Source organism: Leptosomus discolor, chromosome 20 (genome assembly GCF_034619465.1).
Source record: "Leptosomus discolor isolate bLepDis1 chromosome 20, bLepDis1.hap2, whole genome shotgun sequence".
In the NCBI taxonomy this organism is placed as follows: domain Eukaryota; kingdom Metazoa; phylum Chordata; class Aves; order Leptosomiformes; family Leptosomidae; genus Leptosomus; species Leptosomus discolor.
In genome coordinates, this window is record NC_141410.1 from 8,856,022 (window position 1) to 8,877,518 (window position 21,497).

The 21,497-nt window shown below is 47.9% G+C and overlaps 1 protein-coding gene across 1 annotated transcript in view; it reads left to right on the forward strand.

Annotated features, from left to right (window-relative positions):
• Positions 1–19,147, forward strand: part of ATAD3A (ATPase family AAA domain containing 3A) — a 28,146-nt gene extending 8,999 nt beyond the window's left edge. Inside the window, exons 8-16 of the mRNA XM_086475969.1 lie at positions 733–888; positions 1,121–1,177; positions 2,086–2,211; positions 3,614–3,738; positions 5,919–5,970; positions 6,869–6,939; positions 10,170–10,337; positions 10,923–11,031; positions 18,954–19,147. Of these exons, the coding sequence (XP_086332095.1) occupies positions 733–888; positions 1,121–1,177; positions 2,086–2,211; positions 3,614–3,738; positions 5,919–5,970; positions 6,869–6,939; positions 10,170–10,337; positions 10,923–11,031; positions 18,954–19,133 (1,044 nt within the window). The 3' untranslated portion in view covers positions 19,134–19,147. The remainder of the gene's footprint in view (positions 1–732; positions 889–1,120; positions 1,178–2,085; positions 2,212–3,613; positions 3,739–5,918; positions 5,971–6,868; positions 6,940–10,169; positions 10,338–10,922; positions 11,032–18,953) is intronic.
• The last annotated feature ends 2,350 nt before the right edge of the window (positions 19,148–21,497 follow it).

The following is a 21,497-nucleotide window of genomic DNA, read 5'->3' on the forward strand; positions in this document are numbered from 1 at the left end:
GAAAGAACAGCCTCTAATGCAGTGATGGTAATTCCCCTGGTGGTTTTGGCTGTGCAGCTCCCCTTGAGTCCCTGTTTTCCTGTTGTGTTGGATCTGGCATGACTGTTTGCCTTCAGCAGGTGTACCCTGGCTAGTCCTTTTTGTCCCCTACTGTGTACTGCCCTGGTGGCAGCCGCTCTTTGTCTTGGCACCTTTAATTCAGCATACATTTTCTTGTGTGGTGAGGGGTAGTCTGGCAGGCAGCGCCTGGTTGGTGTGGGCTTATTCTTAACTGTCTGCACAGAAGAACCTGAAAAAACCCCACCCAAGCCGTGCTGCTTTCCCAGCGTGCTTTTGCTCCCGAGCTAGAGGTGCTGTGTTCTCCTAGGAGCCTTATCCCTTCGGTTGTAGCAAAGCCTGATGGCTGTTTGTCTGAATGCATACTGTATTTAGTTAAAAGTCTGAAAAGCCACACATGTTTTGAGCAGGGAGTGCCCATTTCTACGTACATGACCCTGTGCACTACTTGTGCTTCCTCCGTCTTTACACCGCAAGACGCAAGCCCAACAAATGCCCTGTGAATAGGGCACATGAGACCTTGACTGTCTGAACAGGGGTAAAACATCTTACCAAAATAAACCCCTATTAGTCAGCATTTGTCCTGAATCTTAATTCCCCACCTCAGGGCGTGCTACGCACAGTAGCGTTGCCTTGCTGGGTTTTTTTCCTAATCCTTCCCCCTTTTCTTTGCAGGTGGCAGGCCTGACCCTGCTGGCGGTGGGTGTTTACTCTGCCAAAAATGCCACGGCCGTAGCAGGGCGATACATCGAGGCCCGTTTGGGCAAACCTTCCCTGGTGAGGGAGACCTCACGCATTACTGTGCTGGAGGCGCTGAAGCATCCTATCAAGGTAAAGTTGAGCTTTTGGTTTTGTGTTGCCCTCGGCCGCGAGGACGCAAAGCTCCTTTTGCAGCTCTGTGTGTCGGGCAGGGAGCTGTTGATGGGTCTGTGAATGGACGTGCTGGTAGAGGTGGCGTAGGTGGGCTGAGCTCGTGGTCACTTCACGTGACCTGGTTGTCCAGGTGAGTTGTCAAAACTGTGGTTGCTTTCCAGAGGCCGGTAACTGAATTTGTCCTCTCCAGGTTGGTAAGCGTCTTACCAGCAAGGCTCAGGACGCCCTTGAAGGAGTTGTTCTCAGTGTGAGTACTCAATTCCGCTGTCTTGGTCTGTGAAGGATGACTTTGGAACCTAAATAAGAATGTCTGTTTCCTTATACTCCCTTTAAAAGCTCTAATTACAATAATTCTGGAGACATAGTGCCCTTGGGACACTGAGACCGTAAATAAGCTCCCGTGTTCGGTGTGACGTGCATTAAGCACCCTGTTCACCTCTTTTCCTCTGTGCAAAGCGGTTGGAAGCCGTAGTTCAGTCCTGCTGCAGTTGTTCTCTGTAGTCAGCGTGTTAATACGAAGAGTTCCACTTGTCTCCTCTAATCTGTTAAGGATTACTGAACCTGGATCTGCTTGTGGGCCAAAAAGCCGAAGACGTGCGTGCACTTGCCCATCTCGTGAATGGTTCTTGACTTGCTAATGAGGGCTGCTTCTGTGTGTTGGCTTCTGAATTTGATTCCTGCATATCAGGCAAAGTTAAGTGCTGCTTGAAGCTGCTGAGAGAAAACGCTCTTGCAGGAATAGCTTTCTCCCATTATCTCTAGAAGTACAGTAATAAGTGTGAACGTGCATGTTTATGACTTGTACGAGAGAATCAGTACTACAGAGAGTTGCTTATGTTTTGACGTATCCCTCCCTGGGCATCCAATAGGAAGGAAATATTTAGGTGTTACCAGTGTAGTCAGTACTGCGCTGCTTCTGCACTGCTGCTTTTTCTTACAAAAGAGTTGTAGCCAAGCGGAGGGAACTTTGAATTGAGTCAATCCTGACACAGAAGAAGTGACCCTGGTCTGAAGTAATCAGCAGCTGAAGTTAAGGCTTAAAAGCTTGAGACTGTAGGAGCGCTGCCTACTTCTGCTGGTACTGCTCTGCGGAGTTGATGGGTGCAGCTCTCTTGGTATTTTTCTGTTCCTTAAGTTTAACCCTTTTTCTTGCAGCCACAGTTAGAAGCACGTGTGAGAGACATTGCCATAGCAACAAGAAATACGAAAAAGAACAAAAGCCTCTACAGGAATATCCTCATGTACGGTCCCCCTGGCACCGGAAAGACGCTCTTTGCCAAGGTAAAACCCCGCCGAGGCTCTGACAGCCTGCGTGTTCAGGGTGCTCTGAAAACTTGTGGATCTAAGCCCCCTCCCTGGGCTGAGATCTATTGCCGTAGTGCTGCGTGAGGGTTGTGTTCTTGTGTCCCTGTTGGGAAGGGAGGAAAGGGCACCCAGCTGCTTCAACTCTACATTAGGGCAGTCGCTTGGATTCTAGTGCTGAGCGTAGGCGGAAGAGCCCTTCCCTCTGGAAAAGGCACTTGTGGGATGGCAACACCAGCCCGCTGCCTCCTTTCCACCTCTGGTCGTGGTAGGCCCTTGTCTGAATAGGGTCTTCCCTGCTGTCACGTCCTAATCCCAGAGCAGAGGAGAGACAAGTACAGCTTCACTCTGCATACGTGCTACCAGGATGGTTTTTGCGTGGATTTGAGGCAGGATTTCATTTCTGGCTTGCTCTTCCATGCTTGTCCACTAGATCTGGGGCTTCATGTACTTGTTTAACAGTGGCAGATTTGACTGAAGCAAGTTGGTTTTCCTCTAACAATACATTTAACCCATATCCCAGTAGTTTTTTGCTGCCAGCTCTGCCACCTAGTTTGGATTTCTAAAGCCAGTAGAGAGGGACAGGTCTAGGAAATGGCAACAGCAGCCTAAGGAGAAGCGAGAAGTGTCAGAGCTGAGAGGGGCGATTGACAGTGGACGAAGGAGAAGCAGCCATCCAGAAGTTCCCTCTTAACCCTTTTCCCCAGTAGCATAGAAACTCCAAGGGGGTGGTTGTGGTAGCTGTGAATTGGAGAGGGTCAGAAGGAAGATGGATGTAGGAGTGAGCCCTGTATGCTCTGGGCAGGAGAGAACACTACGCCGGGAAGCTGTTTTCCGAGCTGTGACTCTTGTACCTGGGTTAGTGGCAGTGACAGCACAGGTGGCTGCTGTTGCTGTTCCAAAAAGGGAGCGTGTTACAGCACCGTGGTCTTCTCTGGCTTCTGCAGGGCAAAGACATGTTGTAGGTCTGTGCTGGTGTGACAGGGTCCTTGAGACAGATGTGAACACACTTGGATGCAACTGTCAAAGCTTCCGGCTTTGTTGGACCAGTGCAAACCACCAAATATTAGTAGCGGGAACCGGGTGGTTTTAATGGGCAGAGCAAAGCTTTTTTCCAGCACAGCAGATGACTGGTTGGGTTCAGCTAAGCATGGTTTGCTGGGGCTGTTGCTGATCTACCTGGGCTGACTTGTTCATTTTAACCTTCAGGTGACTTTCCTTGACTTGGCAGAAGTGACTAAAGAAGTAGTCTCTTCTCTAAGAGCACGCTTACCCTCTGCAAATAAGCGTGCTGATAGGACTGAACTATTTTTATTTTCCTCCTCATCTTCCATGGTCTTACAGGGAGAGTGCTGAACTCCTGGTTTTTGTTTCTTTCCAGAAATTAGCTGTGCACTCGGGCATGGATTATGCCATCATGACAGGTGGCGATGTTGCCCCCATGGGGCGGGAAGGAGTTACTGCCATGCATAAACTCTTCGACTGGGCAAACACCAGTAGGAGAGGGTAAGTAGAGGTTCCTCTGAATCCTCAGTTTGGCTTCTTGCTCAGAGAAACTCACTGCAACGACTTACTTCAGACCCCTGATCTCTGTTACTGAACGATACTCTTGCACAGACGAGGTAGCACTGACCAGGCATAACATCTCCTAAAGTTTTTGTAGAATGGGTGAATTCTTGCTGCTTAGTGTTATTTAAAAAGCTACAAGGTTTTGCTCTCCTGCTCCCTCAAATCTCTTTACTTCAGATTTTCCAGATCAGTCATAGCTTGCCTCCCTGCTGATCTCACCAGGCTGGTGGAGGGAGATTGCCCACTTGAAGGCTGGGCCACATTTCTTTCACAGCGATTAGTTTTCTGGTGGTAGTTAGAAGACTCAGCACAAATGGAGGTGCAACGAGGTGTTCACACTCTCTAGGTATTATGTTCCCAGTTGGAATTGCTCAGATTTTAGGCTCTGGTAGCGTTTGGATCCAGCTTCTTGTTTACTTTTGAGTCTCAAGCGGAAGCAGCACAATTGTAAGAAATAAAAGAGGATAAGGGGGGGACAGATGCTAGAGGCACTGACGTTAGATAGCACAGCAGCTTGTGACTTTTACACCTTTTTCAGTCACCTTTAAAAGCAAACTTCTATCTGCATGTTGAGGCTGAATCTTGACTCCCTGATTTTGTAGGAGCGTGTTGTTAATTTGTTCGTACTCGTATAAATGGGTTTTTGCAGTCCAGATGTAGCGAAGACATTACTTGTCCAGCCAGGGTATTGAAATTCAATAGAGAACTCGCAGTGGGCGTCAGTTTGGGTTTTGTGCTGTTTTGATCGCAGGTCTTCTGTAAATGTGGCTAACTGGTGATTTATGTGTCCTCTGATTGCTTTAGATGGACATTATCTTGCAGTGTCTGTTTTAATCCTTGCTGCATTCGTCATCTAAATATTTCTGTTTCCCCTTAAAAAAAAATAAATAAATGCAGATTAAATGTCCTAAGGATTTAAACTCTCTAAGCTTCTCCTGCCCTGAGGAGCTATAGAAGGAAAAGTGTAAGGATTTAAGTGAGCTTAGAAGAAAAAGTTGGAAGAGATATGAGGTTACTCAACTGGATGAAGACTGCTGGGAGCTTCCACTAAAGAATTCTCTTTCACCACACTGCCTGGGTCTGAATTTATTCTCTGTCTTGATTAAAAACTTCCGTTCATTTGAACTTCCTACGCTTCACGTAGCCATCTTAGGAAAGTTGTGATCAAAGGTTACATGTGTCCATACACGTCAGTGTTCTAACCGCCAACATTGAAGTATTTAAGGAGATTTTATTCTGGATATTCAACGATGTTAGCTGTTAGTACTGTTGCCTTTATTAGCTGAAAGCCGTTGTGATAGAAGATGCTTCTCTGCAGAGACTGTAGCTGAGAATATTTTCAGAAAAGCTGGAGTTGAGCAAAAGATGTTAATAGGCCCTGAAATCCCTTGAAAGCAAGCTGGTTTTGAAGCTAGGCAAGAAGGTAATACAAGCTGTGGCAGCTTTATGAGCAGCTTGGTTCTGTTATTGATAAACATCTTTATACGCTTGGTCTCTTGGGAAGAGCACTACCCTTGGGTTATAAGTGAATTTGCTTTTGTGAATTATTCATTGCCTTTATTAATTTGCTTCTCCACAGGTAGTAAAACCATTTTATTATTGCTAGTGTGGTTTGGAAAGTCAAAACACCACAAAATAACAGTGAGTTGCAGGGGAGGACTCAGGTTTGAGGTTTTCAGAATGGTGTAGGGAAGAAAAATGGCGGGAAGATGCCAAAGATCTTCTCCAACTTAGCAGTAACGTAGCAGCATTGCTAGAGAGAAGCCTGTTGCCAAACCATGCCCGTGAAAACTACTATCTATATTTAAAAATCTGGAGGAGATCAAGGTCGTGTGCCCTCGAATTGCTTTTCAGTCTGCTTCTGAACAGCAGGAAACAAAACTCTGAAGGCCTGGAGTCAGATTTATGGCCTCAGGCGCCTTAAGCTAATGCTGCTTTCTTACCTGTCGGGCTGGGCCGAGTGCATGCGGTGGAAATGCTGCCTTAAGAAATGAATTTGCTTGTGTCACCCTTCAGGTCACAGTTACGGGTGCCTGGTAGTGGGACAGGAGAATCCTTGAGCCGTTTGAGCCTCACTTACCTGTCTCCTGTTACTGTGTAGTGCTTTCCTTTTGCAGCCTCTTGCTGTTCGTGGATGAAGCGGATGCGTTTCTGCGGAAGAGGGCAACAGTAAGTGCTTTCTCTCTGTGCCTGCTGCAGAGTTAGTCAGCCAACAGCCGCCTGGTTTAACCTGATCAACGAGCTTCAACAGGCAACAGATTAAAACTGGCAGGTGCCTTACTGCTTGGCTGAGTGATGCAGAGACAAGAAATTAAAGTCTTGCAGCTGGATGGGATGAGGATCTCCAGACTGACTTGAGAATTCCTCCCTGCAAAAGATGGGTGACATCATCTTTTTGGAGGTTTTGCAGGTGACTGGGCAGTAGGAAAGAAAGAGGCGTATCTTAAAAACGCGAGAAGATTGTTCACGCTGCAGAGCTGGTACCCTGCAGGGTTTGGGGTTTGTCCCAACAGATATTGATCTCGGGAGGTTTTCATTTCAGCTGCTTCTCACTACATTCACAAAGCTACAGTAGCATCTTCCCATGTGCAAGTGATTTGTGCTTTCAAAGTCAGTCACCACGTTGTACACTGAATCTGGACCTGCTACTTTAACCCCAAGGGTCTATTCAAAGAGCTATCCCTAGGCTATTCCTTTGAATGTGTAAGTGAATTCTTTGCTGTGCCTTGTTTTCCTGTAAGTATCTTACTGGACTTCCCAGTTAAATTAGTGTTCAGCAGGGAAAGTCACCTGGGCTGATGGTTAGAGCCTTGGGTTTGAAATCAAGAGAATCACTGAATGACTGTAGGTAAATATTTAATCTCTCTGCTGGGAGCTTTAATTCCTGACCTTTTTCCTGGGTATATAAATTGATCCTTTTTTTCCAAGGTAGGACAGTGCTTTGGCTTCTATTGCAATGCAAATGCTTGACAATAACAGAGCTCACTTTGTCAATAGTGCTGCTTAACGCTGGGACCTGTCTTAGATCCCCCAGTGGTTGATCTTCCTTTGGATTTCATCTTTGCAGGAGAAAATCAGTGAAGATCTCAGAGCAACTTTAAATGCATTCCTGCACAGAACAGGGCAGCACAGTAACAAGTAAGTATCCAGCTTCAGCCCTTACAGCAGTTGGTATTTCCCTGAATTGACCTGTAAAGAGTCCCTGGTGTGCAAATGGAAGGTGGAAACATGTGACCTGTGCTACTAAGGACTTGGAAAAAAATCTGTGTAGAATATCCCCTTTTCAGCTTGTATTCTGAATGTAGCTTGTTCCTCCTCTGTCTTTTCCTGGGAGCTGGAAGCTGGCACGCGGAAGGGCTGTACCGAGGGTAGAGATCAGTGCCTGTAAAAAGGGTGTTCATGTGGGACACGCGGGCAGATGTGCAAAAGGGATCTTGAGCTGCCTTTCAGGACAGCGCTTCCCCTGCGTGTGTTATGTGGTGGTGAGCAGTTCCCGCCCCTATGTCATCCATACCGTGTGTGGCTCCCTCCCAGCCCCGTAGGGAGATTCCTACCTGACACAGGGGAGGTACCTGAACACCTCGGTTGTCCTAATGAGGACATTCTCTTCATCAGTTACTGTTGTTTAAACCAGGACAGCGTTGGGCCCGCAAATACCAGTATCACAAAGGAGAGTGCGGGGTTGATGCTGGCTGGATGTTTCATGATCTCTAAAAAAAAAAAATCCTTTGGCTTGTGCCTCTTTGAGCTCCTGTTCCTCTCCAGCGCTTTGGTGGCCTCTTTCCGCGCTGTGCATGGGTGTGCAGTGGGGATGGGTTTGAAACGGAGGGAAACGAGTTTCGGTCTGACCCCGTTTCTTTTGCCCGAGCTGTCTGCTCAGTGTGTCTGTGTGTGGTGCACGTGAACGTAGGAATCCCAGCGCTGCTTCCTTCGTGGCTGCTAATAGATTTGCTAACCACTGATGTCGGCATGTGTATGAATATCATTGCCAATCCATCCGTGCTCACTCTGTCACGTTAATGGTACCTTCCTGCAGAGCACTCCTTAGTTTAACAAGAGCCATTTCCTGACTATCATAATAGAGAGGTGACCTTTCCTCGACCTTTTTCAAATAATATTTGATTTGATATTTTTTTTTGCGTGTGTGAACTTTACTTAGTTGTTAAACTTCTCCTTTTACAAAGAAATTGAGCCAACAAGAGACGTTGTCTCTGTCTGTGTGTGAAAGCAAGGTGTTGAACCTGCAAGAACCCTGCAAGATCTCTGGTTTTCTCTTCGGGATGATAGCGATTCTCTTCTGAAATGATACATAGAATTGCTTTATAAATGCTGAGTGTAATTATTGTTAAACAATGTTGTATTTGCTGTTTGCAAAATAAATATCATAAATATATATTGGCAAAATGCGTATGTTCTGCAGGACCCAGAGCAAATGGTGCTTAAGACAGAAATACAGTTTTCCAAGGTGAAAACTGTAGATATCCTGAGCTCCTAGGTGATCTCTAGAAATGTCTTTTGCCCTGTATCTGCAAAGAGGATAAAGATTTTTCAGATGAAACTGCAGAACTTGTCACAGTAATGACGTGTATGTTTTAGCTTTAGATAGTACCCCCTTTTTCTAGGAAATAGTCCTTTCAGTGGTGTCTAATTTCTGTGGATCCAATGAAGTTATCGTTTTGATCAGATCTAAAATTGCACTGCAAGCCAGTGGCTGGCAGGGGACGGTGAGGGGACGGTTCTTTCTCCTGACGTTAAATTCCCTCAGCAGGGCTCTGGGCGTGCTTGTGTGGTGCCGGTGGGTGCTGTGCCTCCACTCAAAACAGCTGGGCTGTCGTTTTTGTCAGAGCTTGAATTCAACCCTCATTTAAGCGGTGAGGCATTCTGGGAGACTGAACGCGTCCTTGTGATTCATGCGCTGGTTTTTGCTTCTGAACAGCCTTCTTGCTGCTTTGGGCAGTGAGGAGTCCCGTATCCATGAATGAATCAGTTTAATAGCGCGTGTAAATCTAGATATTCTGGTGAGACCCTGAGGAGTACAGTTACTTTACCAGTGAGTTGTCACCAACGTGACTAAGTAGGAACCAGTGAATTGCTGGCTTAAACTTCCCCAAGAACTTTCTGCATCTTCTCGCTGGATGGCTGGTTGTGGCTGTGTCTCTTGTTCATTTGTACCCTTTTCCTGAGAGAAACGGGCAAGGCCTGAATGTCAGGTTGCAGGTCAATCCTTTATCCCAGCTGTGTTTCTGCAGGGGTTTGGGGGAAGTCCTTGTTGGTAGAAGAGGAAGTTTCCTGCCTCTGTGGCTCTTGGGTTGGCAGTTATCTTCAGAAATGACAGCAAAGAGCACAGCCCTGTATAGGCTGGGATTTAAATAGGCTGCAAGAACGTCAATATTCCGATAGCTGTGGTTAAAAGCCCATTTCAAATTATAAAGCGCTATTAAGCTGGTAACATCAATTAAAGCATTAAAGAGGAGTTGGCATGGGGAAGAAATGTCATTACAAAGCAAAAGAAAGGGCTTCTGGCTTCAAAATGCAGCAGGAGAGAGCAGGGCCTGGAAGCTGGCACATCTGTACCGCGGAGCAAAGCCTCGTAAAAGAAACCACCTTTGTTTTGTGGTACCTGTTGTGAATTCCTCTCTGCTCACGTTAGACTTGGTAGCAGGAATGTGGCGTCAGACTCGCTTGAAGGAAACAAGTCAACTTGTACCAGCTGCTGAAGGACAGACCCAGCAGTGGTACACTCCCCTTGTTCCTAGGCCAGGATGAGTCCGTTCAATGCTCTGCAGCTCGTGGAGCTGGCTGAGGTTTCAGTAATGCTGTTGGCTCTCAGTTTGGCAGCCATTCTTACCCGCAGAGCAGGACTAAGACAGCCCCTCCTGATTTCTAGGGTGCTGTGCAGTCAGCAGCTTGAAGTCAGTTCCCCAGACTGGGATTTAAACTGGAAATATGTATGTGCCAGAGAGCATCGCTCCGTGTTGTCCAGCCTTGTTCCAAGATTTCAGACTTGGAGGTCTCTGGGAGGTTGTACTCTTGCTGAATGTTTGTGATGGCCCTAACTTGAGGGAGACTGTGTGTAAAGTGGTAAGTTAGGCTTCTGTGGCAAGGACGGGCTGGGGAAAGCTGATATTGGAAGGCTGAGTGCTGAGTTAAATGCATTTCAGTTCCAAATAGCTTAAATTGCACTGCATTTTAGTGTCTCGCTCGAGATGCTGTTACAAAGCTGTTTCTAAGGAATCTCCAGACACGCCAGGTGATGAAATGTCTTTGATACTGGCCACGGCAGTTCTCAATGTTCAGACTGGTTCATTGATTTTGATTTTTATTTTTATGGGGTTTTCAGCCTTTTCTCTCTTGTTTCATACTTCCAGGTTTATGCTTGTTTTAGCAAGCAACCAGCCTGAGCAATTCGATTGGGCTATCAATGACCGAATAGATGAAATGGTGAACTTTGATCTGCCCCAGCTAGAAGAACGGGAGCGGCTTGTGAGGATGTATTTCGATAGGCACGTCTTGAAGCCGGCCACAGAGGGTAAACAGTGAGTATCCCTGCAGAACTCTCCTACCCAATAGGATTCTCTTTCTTTATTGTTTTTTCTTTTTCTCTATCCCATTTTCTGTGTGTTCTGTCACGCTGTCTATCAACCCACTTTAAACAAGTAGTACAGATTAGAGCTGGAGAGATGCCTCTTGCTATCCTGTTACGGGATGAGATGCCATCCTAGAATTTCAGGCTGTGGTTTGTTGGGCCCTTCAAATTTAGGTTACTGCACTGGAGGCAATAATACAGGTAGGAACACTGCTGGAACCCCTCATATCCAAGCACTTGTCTCTGTCAGGCCAGGCAAAGACGAATCAGACCCAGTGACTCGTTTCCTTGTGTGCTGTGCAGCCTTGCACTCTCTTCATCTTAAATCCAGGTATGCATGTTGTGCCGCAAAATTGGGCTTTCTGGGCCTAGGAGAAGAGCTTCAGTGCTCAGGCTGGATCTCTCTACAGAAATGGATCCAATCTGATCTTGGATTTCGTTGTAATTGTTGCTTTTTATAAAGCCTACCTCTGACTCCCTCGCTCTCCCGTCCTGTGGCTACGTGTAAGCTAATCCTTGTTGTTCTGCGTTTCAGACGTTTGAAGCTGGCCCAGTTTGACTATGGGAAAAAGTGCTCGGAGATTGCCAGGTTGACAGAGGGCATGTCTGGCCGAGAGATCTCTCAGCTTGCTGTGGCGTGGCAGGTAAGTAGGGCTTTTTTTTTTTACTGGGCTTCTTGGTTTGTTTTGCCTTTCTGGAAGGTTTGAGTGTTTGCTGTTGGAGTGTCAGATCTTGTCTCACTTTGGAAGTTTCGTTGTGTCCATACAGTAATACCAGAATGCTGCTAGGTCTGGGGTGGGCGTCAGAATATCAGCATAATTCCTCATCTGCTAAGCAGAATAGTTTCTATAATCACTAATGGGAAATGCCTTACTGAATTGAAGTAAAGCAAGTGAGTGAGGCATGGGTTTGGGCAAATCCTGCTGGCCATCACTTGTGTTCCAGCTGAAGAAGCTCGGTAGAAGCGATGCCCAGTGTTGCCTGTCGGTGTGACAGCGTTATGGCACTAAAACATGCTTCTGCCCTGCTTTGTTCTAAACACCTTTTTTTGTGCAATTGAGTAACTGGAAGAACAAAACTAACTGGAAAATGGAGCTGAAAAGACTAGGTACGTCTACATGCATGGTACCTCTCTAGAAAGAAGAAATGCAATCACTTCAAGTGCAATTGTTCATGTGCTCAACAACCTTAAGCACTTTTTTATTAGGCTTTTACCTTGTTTTGTCCCAGATGCCAGTTTCTTACTGGACTGTATTTTATAAACTAACCTAGTAATATCAATTTAAGGAATATGCTCCAAATTGTGTGTCATGTAACTTACTAATGTCAGCTTTCCTTCAGGAATTGTAAAACCAAACTAAATTTAAAAAAACAAAACCAACCAACCAAACCAAAGCAACTTTAGCAATTCACAAACATTTCACAAAGTTGTGTGCTTCGTTCCTCCTGCTACTGTTTTTCCACCTTTTAAGGTACAGAAAGTATTTGTCCTTTCCTAATCCATTCACTGCAGTAGTCATGAGCGGAGGTCCAAAGCAGCCGTTTGAGTGCTCTTAGTCCTTATTTTATTCTTTGGATGTTAGCACACAGCTGGTTAATTTTACTACGTGAATTCTGTAGTATTGAAACATATTTCAAAATGTGTGCTGTCACCTGAAACCGTATATAAAGCTTTATTTATTTTTAATTCAGTTCTGTTCTCCAGCTGCCCAAGAACCTGCCAGATTAGTATTGTTAGCAGTCCAGTCAAGAAGCTTAGCAAGATGCTTGACAAGTGTTTGAGATTCAGAGTGGTGCACGCTGATGGGTGTGAGGTGGCTTGCCATGGTGTCCCACTAGCAAGTGTTCAGACGTCGTTCTGGAGAGCTGATGGGTTGAAGGAAAGTCCGGAATCTTGGGCCATTCTGCCTGTCACAGAGCCAGTAGATCCTGGGTGCACTTTTTCCAAGTACAGCTGTGCTTTTTGTGGGCTTCTGATTTTTGAAAGCCCGGCTAAAGACCTAGGGTGTTTGCCTTAAACTGCGTGATGGTGGTGTGGGAGAGAAAGCAGACCACTGATTGTCATAGAATTTCTTTATATCTCTTTGTTTAGAAGAGAACCCCCTTACCCATGTGTGTGAAAGGCTTTGCTGCCAGGCGTTTCCTGTAATAAAAAAGTTGTGATAAACGATCCTTTGCTTTTTATCAGCTTTGCTTTTTATCACCCCTTATCTCTTAGCTTGTCATTACTCCCCAGGAATGACCTCAGCTTTTATCATTTATCCTTTAAGTGATCTTGAAGGAAGGGATAGGTGGGGGTGAGTGATTCCTTAGTGTTGTCGCCCTGATCGCTTTTTAAAATGCACCTCGTGGCACCAGAACTATTAACAAGGTTCTGTGTGAAATTGCAGCAGGAGGTTATGTTCCTCTCTGTCATAAAACAGTCCAAAGGCTTTTTAAAAAAAAAAAAAGATGCAGGAGAGGGTGGGCAAAAAGATAGGAAAGGTTTTGATGCAGAAGCTGCAAGAAGCTTCATCTGTGTCACAATCAAAGTTGTTGGTGTTCTGGAACAAGGGCCTTCATATCTTCTCCCTCGTCGATCAAGAAAGGAGGTGTGGTGTGTCATGGGTCAGCGTCACAGCAGCACAGGCTTTGTGCAGCTGGTGGCTAGACAGGTGGACTTCTTTCCTCAGGAGGTGACAGGGTGGGTGCAGTCCCCTGGTGGGTTTGTGAGGGCATCCGAAGAGGGGTAAGGTTTTCTGCCTTGAACACTGCCCTGGGAGCTGCCTGCCAGAGCTGTTGGTCCTAAGTGCTACCGTAGGGTGGTTCTTCAGTCATTGGGTCAAGGAATTTGGAGCTGTAACTGCCTGGAGCTTGACGAGAGCTTGCAGAAGGCTGCATTTATGCCAGGTTTGGCCCTCTGCCCTTTGGCTGTGGCAGGACTCTGACCCCTGCCTTTGTTTTTGCCGATGAAAAGTATAAGGATAGGGCGCTTCAGTAGCTGTGGTTCAAAGCTGCTCTGTAGGCAGGTGTTTTAGGTACCCTTAACCCTTGAATTCTTGAATGGTCTCAGTATTTGGGGGCCTGGGTCAGCGCTAACAGGTAGGTCGTGATGGGTTAGGCAGCTTTGTAGCTGATACAACGCGCCCTTCTATCAGGGAAGGATTAAGGCTGCAGTTTGACGAGCATTTCTGGCGGCGTTAGTCCTGCCTCATGTTCCTGCCGTTCTGCTGTCCTTTCCGTGCTCTGGTAACACCTCTCTGTGTGGCTTTGAACTGGGCCAGGGAGCTGATCAGAATTAAAAATAGCTTGGCAAGACAAGCGAACTGCATAGCTGCACTGTTGTCCTGGCCCGTCTGAGCGGGTGGGTCAGGGTGGGTAGGGGCTGTATGGACCAGCGCAACTATCTCAAGAAAATGCCAGACATCCCTCAGCTGGATGCAGCAGCCGTGAGGGGGTTATATACTGCAGGTAGGACTGTTAACTCTTGAACTGTTGGTCTTTTAACCTCCCGTACGAGTGAACTTTTGATTCAAGATGCTACGTGCCGAAGATGGCTGAGGCAGGAGATAGCCGGAGGTGAGCAGCGCCTTTGTGCACGCACACTTGAGGTTTAATCGGTTTGCAAGCCGCGGGTTTGTCCGCTTTGGATGTGCAGAGCGATAAGGAAGCTACGAAAGGCCTTAACCTGAGGATTTAGGGAGCCTCTTCTGTGGCTGTAGTTCAAGTGAATGTCTGGACTTCCTACTCAGTTCCCTACTTGCAGTTGCCCTTTTTTTCCCCCCCCCCCTCTCCACCCAAAGCATTATGTCAAGTTAACAACACAGGCAGGAAGAGTTTGAGATGATGTACAAGTTGAAGATGAAGGGCGGGAGAGCCAAGAAAAGGGAAAACCAAGGTATCTCTCCTAACAGCTCTGTTTCTGATCTTAGTAACACCTTACGGAGCCGGTAAACAGCAGATGTCATCAGCCTAGTGCTCTTTAGAAGTCTTCAAAGCAGACTTGAAACAATGATGTCTCGAGACATTTAAGCTTCCAGCATTTTTCTGGATAGGCTCACGCCATCAGCTGCTGAAATGCCGTATGCCCAAGGTCTCTGTTTAACAAATGACTCCAGTTGACCCACTCTGGGGAAGATGACAGCACAAAGCCCTAGCGAGAACTGCTGGTTGTGAACGCTGGAGCACAGAGCTGCATGGGAGTGTTCTGTTTGCCTTTTGTTTTCAGCTGTTTTGCATAGTGCCCTGATGTGACTTGGAGCTAATCCTCAAAGTGTAGGCTTAATTGCAACATGCCTGTCGCTTAATTCACCTCAGCTTTGTACATGTATTTTCTTAATTAGTGTATTCCTCCAACAGTCACGTGCAGTGTTGCTGTTTGTAGGCATTATGCCTCTGTAGACACATCTTGGAACAAAACTCCCACCAGTGTCTGGACAACAGACAAACAAGTGAGCAGAATGGGAGGATTAACCTATGGTGAAGCATTGCTCTGTTCCACGGGGTCTGTCCTCCTGCCCCACGCTGGCTGAAGCCTTGTTCCTTGCGATTCTAGTCCTAACCTCCATGTGATGAAACCTAATTTAATCACCCATGAAGCACAGGTAGTACTAGGGAAAGGCAGGGAGGAATCTGCATTGCTACTCCTGCTTCCGTTCCTGAATCTGCAGAAGTGCTGGAGGAAATGGTCAGGGAGCCCAGGGAAGTATTTATCATGGACTTGATGGTGTTCTGAGATGCTAGGATCCTCATCAGCTCTACTTAGCTTGCTTGGGGTCATCTCTCGTGGCCAGAACTGAACCTCAGAGGTGGTCTGGGGAAATGTAAAGTCGGAGGAGAAACCACCGTAGTTGTTGGCTCTTAACAAGAATAACCTAGAACGGCAGCGTGTGGCCTCTCTGCTGCCCCGTGGGCTCACAGTCGTTTCCCATGAAGATGTTTTCGGGGTTTTCTGCCAATGTTGCTTTTCACAAAAACATCTCAGATAAACTGGAAGCCTGAGCAATAGCTGCAGCTTTCGTAGGCTTAATTCCATTATAAGCTGGGCTTGCAATTGATTGGCTGTCATTTACATGAAGTTCTAGTTCACTGTTGTTTCAGTCAGGCTCAGTTTGTCCTGAATTTACCAAACAGAAAAAAGAAGATGCAGAAAAGCAGAGGGTGTAACCTCTAGCGCTGGGGAAAACGTTGCTGTCTGGCACAGCTAATAGTCTGCGTGCTAGAAATCCATTTTAATCTCTCCTGCAGAAGACTGAGCATTCCCTTTTGCCCTTGTGCTTTTCCATTCCCCATATCTAATCCTTTATGAATATAGCATGGATTAGATGCATTTACACACTTAAAAATTCCCTTCAGATCCATTTATAGTAACGTGCAGACTTTGTAGTTCTGCAGCCTGTGCTTAAACCCATTGATATGCTTTAGATAAAATGTCAAAAAAAAGCAACCTTTCACTGTTCCAAGCTGTAATCTCTGGAAAATTGTTTTGGCATCCCTGCAGGAGAATTCCCAGGAGTTTTATGTCCCTGTCTTAATGACAGAGGTGAGCTTGCTGTCATTTCCTTGCCTTTTGTGCCACTGACATAAATGCCTTTTTGCTCCCTGAACCTTGTTTATATTTAAAAATTAAAAAAAAAAAAACCACCCTTGGTCAGGCAGGTGATTTTTATTTATGGGAAGAATTGAATGTTTCTATAGTGGTCTGAGCTGAAGGACATTACAAGTAAGCGGGGGTGGGTGGGGTTCTTATATTTTGGGGTTGTTTGTTTGGTTTGGGTTTTTTTTTTTGAGCAGGCTCCTTTCATTATAGATTCAAAGGATACAGGTTAGTTTGGCCAAGTTAAAATAAACCGTGGTTCTTGGCTGAAATGAGCCATTAGGTCATCTAGGCTGGACTTGTCATCTGTGCTCCGTCCCTCTACTTCCCCCCCCCCAAATAGCTTTGTTTTCAGGTTATTTCATAATTGTATTATGAAATAGTCGCGCTGGAGAAAATGGGTTAAAATCTGTCCGTGCGGAAGGCAGAGGTATGAATATAAATGAGGCTCGGTGCCATTTTTGTGTGTGTGCAAGCTACTCCCAGAAGGGACAGCTGCTTCTCCCATTTGCTTTCTTGACAGCTAGGGCCTGAGGCTTTCTATAAATAGAAAGTCATTGAGAAAATCAACAGAGCGTGAACTGCACAGCTTTGCAGGAGTTTCCACAGTTGAATTTATGGTCTATGCGGTGGCAGGGAGGAAGGGAAGACATCCTCCGTTCGGTGGAGGCACAAAACACACACCCCAGGAAAGCACTTTACTCCATTTTAAAACACCAAACCCTCCTGGCTGCAGGGCTGCGTTGACAAAAGGGGTGCTGGCTCCTTTTAGAGTCCCCAGTTGGGTCCTGAAAGAATTAAAAGCGGGGGGGGGGGGGGTTATGGGGCGAGTCAGAGGAGATACTTCAAGGGAACAGAACCTTTCCACCCTGCCCCTTTTACAGCGGGGAGAGAAGACGGGGTCACGTTGTGGTACCTGCTGTCTAAATGTTGGTGGCAGCAGGCAGGTTGTGGAAACGGTGCTCTCCTGGTGTGGGTGGGAAGGAGCTGCCTCGGGGTGTTGAGGGTGCCTCCTGCTCCCTTGCTGAAGGCAGAGGACAAGTGTGTTTATGTAAAGTGAATTCTCTATTCGCAGACCTTCCTTTTCCCCCGCTCTCCTTGCCTGCGGACAGTGTTTACTCCGAACTTCAAGCCTGAGCATCAGCCTAACTTGTCACTTCTGCCTTAAGGAAGGATTACAAAGGTTTTGCACGGGGAAGGATCTGCTTTGATGCTTCTCGCGGTAAAAACCAGCGCCTGCCAGCTCGGTGGTTACATGTGGTTCGTGCAGGGAGACCGCTCGTGATCTAACCACTTCCCCAAAAAGGGCTGGAGGGCAAGCTAGAGGAGGCTGAAAGCCAATTTGGGTAACTTTTTACTCGTTTCTTGAAATAATTATTCCTCCTGCACTGAGGTAGTAGTAATCTCATCGGTGTAATGTACTGTACTGGGCTAGTCAGTGCCGTGGTGACAGTGACCAGTGCAACAGCCCACGCTGGGGTTTGTCTTCTCTCCCACCCACACCACTGGGCAGCGGGTGCATAAAATGGTGGTGCTGTAACGTCTTTCGGTGGTGCTTTAGCAGTAAACCTTGTTGCTTGGTATAACTGATGTTTTGAACCGTTCATGGTGGATGGAGCCTGTATGTAAAGGCTCAGAAGCACGCTTCAGCCTGCCACGAAAGCCCACGTTTGTATTCCCGACTGGGATCTTGGGGAACACCCTGCAGACAGAAGGGTTGGCACGTGACCATCCGTGCTGCGGTAGCTCCGTGGAAGGAGAGGGAGGTGGACAGACGTTTGGGGCAGGCCGCGTGGCTGTGAGAAGCGGAGGGGGTCCCACCTTGGTGGGGGTCCAGCTCCCTCGCTAGCCCAGGCGCACGAGGAACCACAGCGTCGAGTCGCTCGCCGGAGCGCTTGCAGAGGGAGTCACCGGATTGAGAACTCTGTAGCTTGGAGTTGCTTTGTTACCTTGGAGATGGGTACAGCTCACGGCGTGAGCGTCCTTCCCTTCCTTGGAGGGTTCAGCTGCTTGGGTTGTCAGCTGCTGAGTGCCCGTCGGTGGGGTCCTGGCTGTCCCCCACGCGTGGACAAAAGTGACGGTCCTCTTGCTGCAGCTGGAGGGAAACAGCACGCGGTCCTGTTTGCTCAAAGCCGCCACTGGAAATACTGTGGGCTGTTTGGCGAGGATGTCAGTAGTTTTCGGGCCTTTCTGCACGGAACTACAGTCAAATTTGTACTGCCTGTCGACGTGGCAACAGGACCAAGGGTTAACATAACCAAGCAGAATTCGAGAGAGGGGAGCTGGGGTATGAAAGGAAGGAGGAGAGAAGGGGAGGTCCCACGGGCAGATGGGTATAGGGTGGGGACTGACACAGGGGAGGTTCCTAGCAGACTGCGTGAGGAAAGCAGGGTTAGTGCGCGTTAGACGTGGCTTTAGAGGTGCCGCATTGCCCGTCTTCACCCTAGTGCTGATGTTAGTTCTCCTGTGTAAGTTTTTTTTTTTTTAAAACATTTTCTGTTGTCTTGGGTGGAGTCCTTCAACCACCACACGCCCCCTCTTCCTCTTCACCTCACTGGCTTCATACGTGCAGCGCTTTCAAAGCACGAGAGGAAATTTAAGCAAGCCGAGCGTGACTGCAGCCCAGCCATACTGGCCTTACGATCCTGTGGCCTTGTTCCTTCCGAATGCAAAGACCTTCCCTCCCAGGAAATCCAGAGGTGGGTAGGCAAAGGTGCTTGTTAGTAGAGACCAAGACTTTAGCGTAGCTGTGACTCTTTCCCTGCGCTTGGGCAGCTGATGTATTTCAGTCCCTGGTAAATCTGCCTCCAGGAAAACCTGTCCCATGGCGATACGCCAGCTTGCTCTGGGTCTTGCACCAAGACTGGATGTTGTGCCAGGCAGTGTGGGGGCGTGGAGAAGAAAACAGAAGAGAGGGACCGGTCTCAGACCTTCCCCGATCCTAGGAATCGCCGTCACTAACTTCTGTCTCCTCTGCCTTTGCCTCTCCAGGCTGCAGCTTATGCGTCAGAGGACGGTGTTCTTACCGAGGCCATGATTGACGCCCGGGTGGCGGATGCCGTGCAGCAACACCAGCAGAAGATGGAGTGGCTGAGAACGGAGGGCGCCGAAGCAAGCAAGGGGCCTGGCAGAAACCCCCTCCTGCCTTTCCCCGAGGGAACACCGGTGTGAGAAGCCCGCAGGCTTCAGACCAGCGTGTGTGTGTGGGGGGGGGAAGTGGGCGTGGGAGAGAGCTGGGAGGGTCTTTTGGGGAAATGTTTGGTGGCATCATGTGTTGAAACGTGCCCGTTGGTGCGAGGGAGGGGGTGGTACTGCCTCAGTCTGACGTTGGTTTCGTGTCTTTTAAAGCGCGCCAGAAAACAAAATGGTTTAAACGAGGCAGATGCAACTGTATTAAAGGACCCCCTTGCTGAAATGCCGTTGACTGTGGTGGTCTGTATGGCCTGTCCTGCTAGAGAGGCCCCAACTCCAAATCCTTGTCAGCCTTTTGGCACTGACTGTACGGCCGCAACGCTTTGTTTGCTTTCTCCAGCCGGCTACGTGCTGCTACAGCTAGTCTGAGAGCAGCCCTAGATACGTTTTTTCCCCCCAAATAAATCATCTCTCTCTTTAAGGAGGTGAGTAGGCCAGGCTCAGTGAGTGAGTCTGGAGTACAGGTGTCCAGCACAGTCTGAAGAGAGAGGTGAGTGGGGCTTGTTTGCTGCTGGCTGCTGCCATCGAGCTGCTTTTGCTGCGTGAGTCTTCTGCTGCGTTTCCAGAACAACTGAGAAATGTGCCACTGTCAAGTCATGAACACGAGCGTGTTTTGATCAGATGACGTGTGCATGTAAGAGACAGGTCAGAAAATCTCTTGATTATTTATTTTTTTCCTTCCGAGTTTGAACTGGGTTTGAACTCTGCGCCCCGCTCTGAGTCCCCGTCTGTAACTACACGATGCGAGCGCAGTTGCCTGACCTAAATTTGTGCCCTTGAGTACCTTGCTGAGCCGTTCTCCTCTGACAGGACCTGACAGCCCTCTCTGCTTTGTCCATTTCGCTGGTGGCTGTTGCTGGGCTTGGAGAGATGCGCCCTGACAGGAGCTCGTGAGCATGGGAGCGGAACGGGGCTGCTCACTGGCGTCCTCGGAGCAGGCAGCCTCGTGGGACACCAGGAAAGAAGTAGTTCTGGAGGCTGCAGACTGGCTGGGGCTGCCATCTTCTCTCAAAATAGTTCTCTGATATTTTCCCCTGGATGCCAAGGGAGAATTTGAAGAGGCATTTTTAGAAGCTGCTCCTTTGTTAAGGACGGCAGCAGTGGCTGCCCAGACTTGCGTGCCCCGCTGACACTTAGGTGGTGCAAGGCCCGTTGCTGTGGGAGGCGTTCTGCAGAGGAAAGGGAGGAATCACTCACTGTATGAACTGAAAGGGCGTGCTTTACGTTCTGAATGACTGAAATAAAACTGAATGACTTTTTTATTTTTTCCCCTCCCCTGCAGTCTAGGTGTAGTTGTCCTTTAGTCCAGTGATTTACTAGAGGATTAGCTGTTCTAGGGTTTCCCCTTCCGATAGATTTTCCTGGAATTATATTTCTGTTTAAGCCCCAAGAGATGGAAGGGAGCAAAGCAGAGCCGCTCTGCTAAAAACCCCTTGCTAATGAATTCTGTGAGGGAGCAGGCTGATACTGTGTGATTAAAATCTCTAACTGTGACATACACCTTCACTACCTTTCCCCCTCTCTTCCGTCATCATCTCCATGAAGCACAGAAGGAGCTGGGGGGAGGGGAAAAGTCCTCTGCCTTGTCCTTACGCCGTCTGACTGCGCTTTTGCTGATACCCGTAGCCGGGGAAGAGAATCCTGCCGAAAAGCCGTTGCTGTCTCAGCTGTTTTCATGCGATTCCTCCTTCAGATTGCATCAGGTCCCTGCGTGGAAGCAGAGGGAGGGCAGTGCTTGTCATGCAGCTGTGAGAGCCCTGCTCCTGGGCTGTGATTAATTGCGGGGTCGGGAGAACAATTAGCGAGAAGTAGCCTCTTGCTGTGGCAGGGGAAAACAGCGGGAAGCGTAGGCTGACCTCGGGGCTCTCGGGTTTGCTTCAGCACAGAAGGACTTTTCAGTGAGTTTTGAAGGGCTTTTGATGCCCCCTCTTAAGGAGGGATGCCACGAGTCCTTACCTGAGCTTTGCTGCACGGGCTTCGTGTGGGTGGAAAGGACTGTCCGTCTTGAAGACGGACGCAGGGCTGGTTTTGAGAACGCTTCTGGTGTGTGTATGGATCCCTTGGCGTTTCTGGTGCGTGTTGAGACATCGCTCTAGTGTGCTGCTTGTATCCCAAGGGGCAAGGTTGGTTTTCCCCTTGGGCAGCCCAGAAGATGATGCGCTCTCCACTAAATGGAACCTGTTTGCTTTAGTCCCTTTAAAAGGTGGGGAAGGGGAAGTAGCGGCATTTCTCTACTCTATACTAGGAACTTACTCCTAGGAACAGGGCTTTTTTAATATACAGAGTTTTTCCTGTGTGTCTCAACCTGCCTTCACCCTCAGAAATCCTCAGACAAGCGTCAGC